Genomic DNA, 283 nt, shown 5'->3' on the forward strand with positions numbered 1-283 from the left:
TGTTTAGATCCAGGGCGCTATGCCAGCAAAAGGCCTTGCGAAGAGGAGGCCTCTGCCAGAAGAAGGGTCTCCTAGAACAAAGAAGGTTAAAAGTAAGCAAAACCCCTGGGGATGTTCCCTCCCTCTTCCCAGGGACCAGTTTAATGGAAGGCTTGTTCCCTTTGTATGTCATCTGTGTTATCTAGCTCTCTTGTGCCCTGCAGTCTGGCACTCGTCCCACCGCGCAGAGCCCGGCCTGGTGCTGACACTGGGGCAGGGGGATGTCGGCCAGCTGGGGCTGGGC

At 56.9% G+C, this 283-nt stretch overlaps 1 protein-coding gene across 1 annotated transcript in view; it reads left to right on the forward strand.

The window, feature by feature from the left end:
- Positions 1 to 19: 19 nt before the first annotated feature.
- Positions 20 to 283, forward strand: part of RCC1 (regulator of chromosome condensation 1) — a 4,614-nt gene continuing 4,350 nt past the window's right edge. Inside the window, exons 1-2 of the mRNA XM_010144643.1 lie at positions 20 to 92; positions 204 to 260. Coding sequence (XP_010142945.1) covers positions 20 to 92; positions 204 to 260 — 130 coding nt within the window. The remainder of the gene's footprint in view (positions 93 to 203; positions 261 to 283) is intronic.

The sequence above is a fragment of the Buceros rhinoceros genome, unplaced genomic scaffold (assembly GCF_000710305.1).
Source record: "Buceros rhinoceros silvestris isolate BGI_N320 unplaced genomic scaffold, ASM71030v1 scaffold22061, whole genome shotgun sequence".
Taxonomy (NCBI): domain Eukaryota; kingdom Metazoa; phylum Chordata; class Aves; order Bucerotiformes; family Bucerotidae; genus Buceros; species Buceros rhinoceros.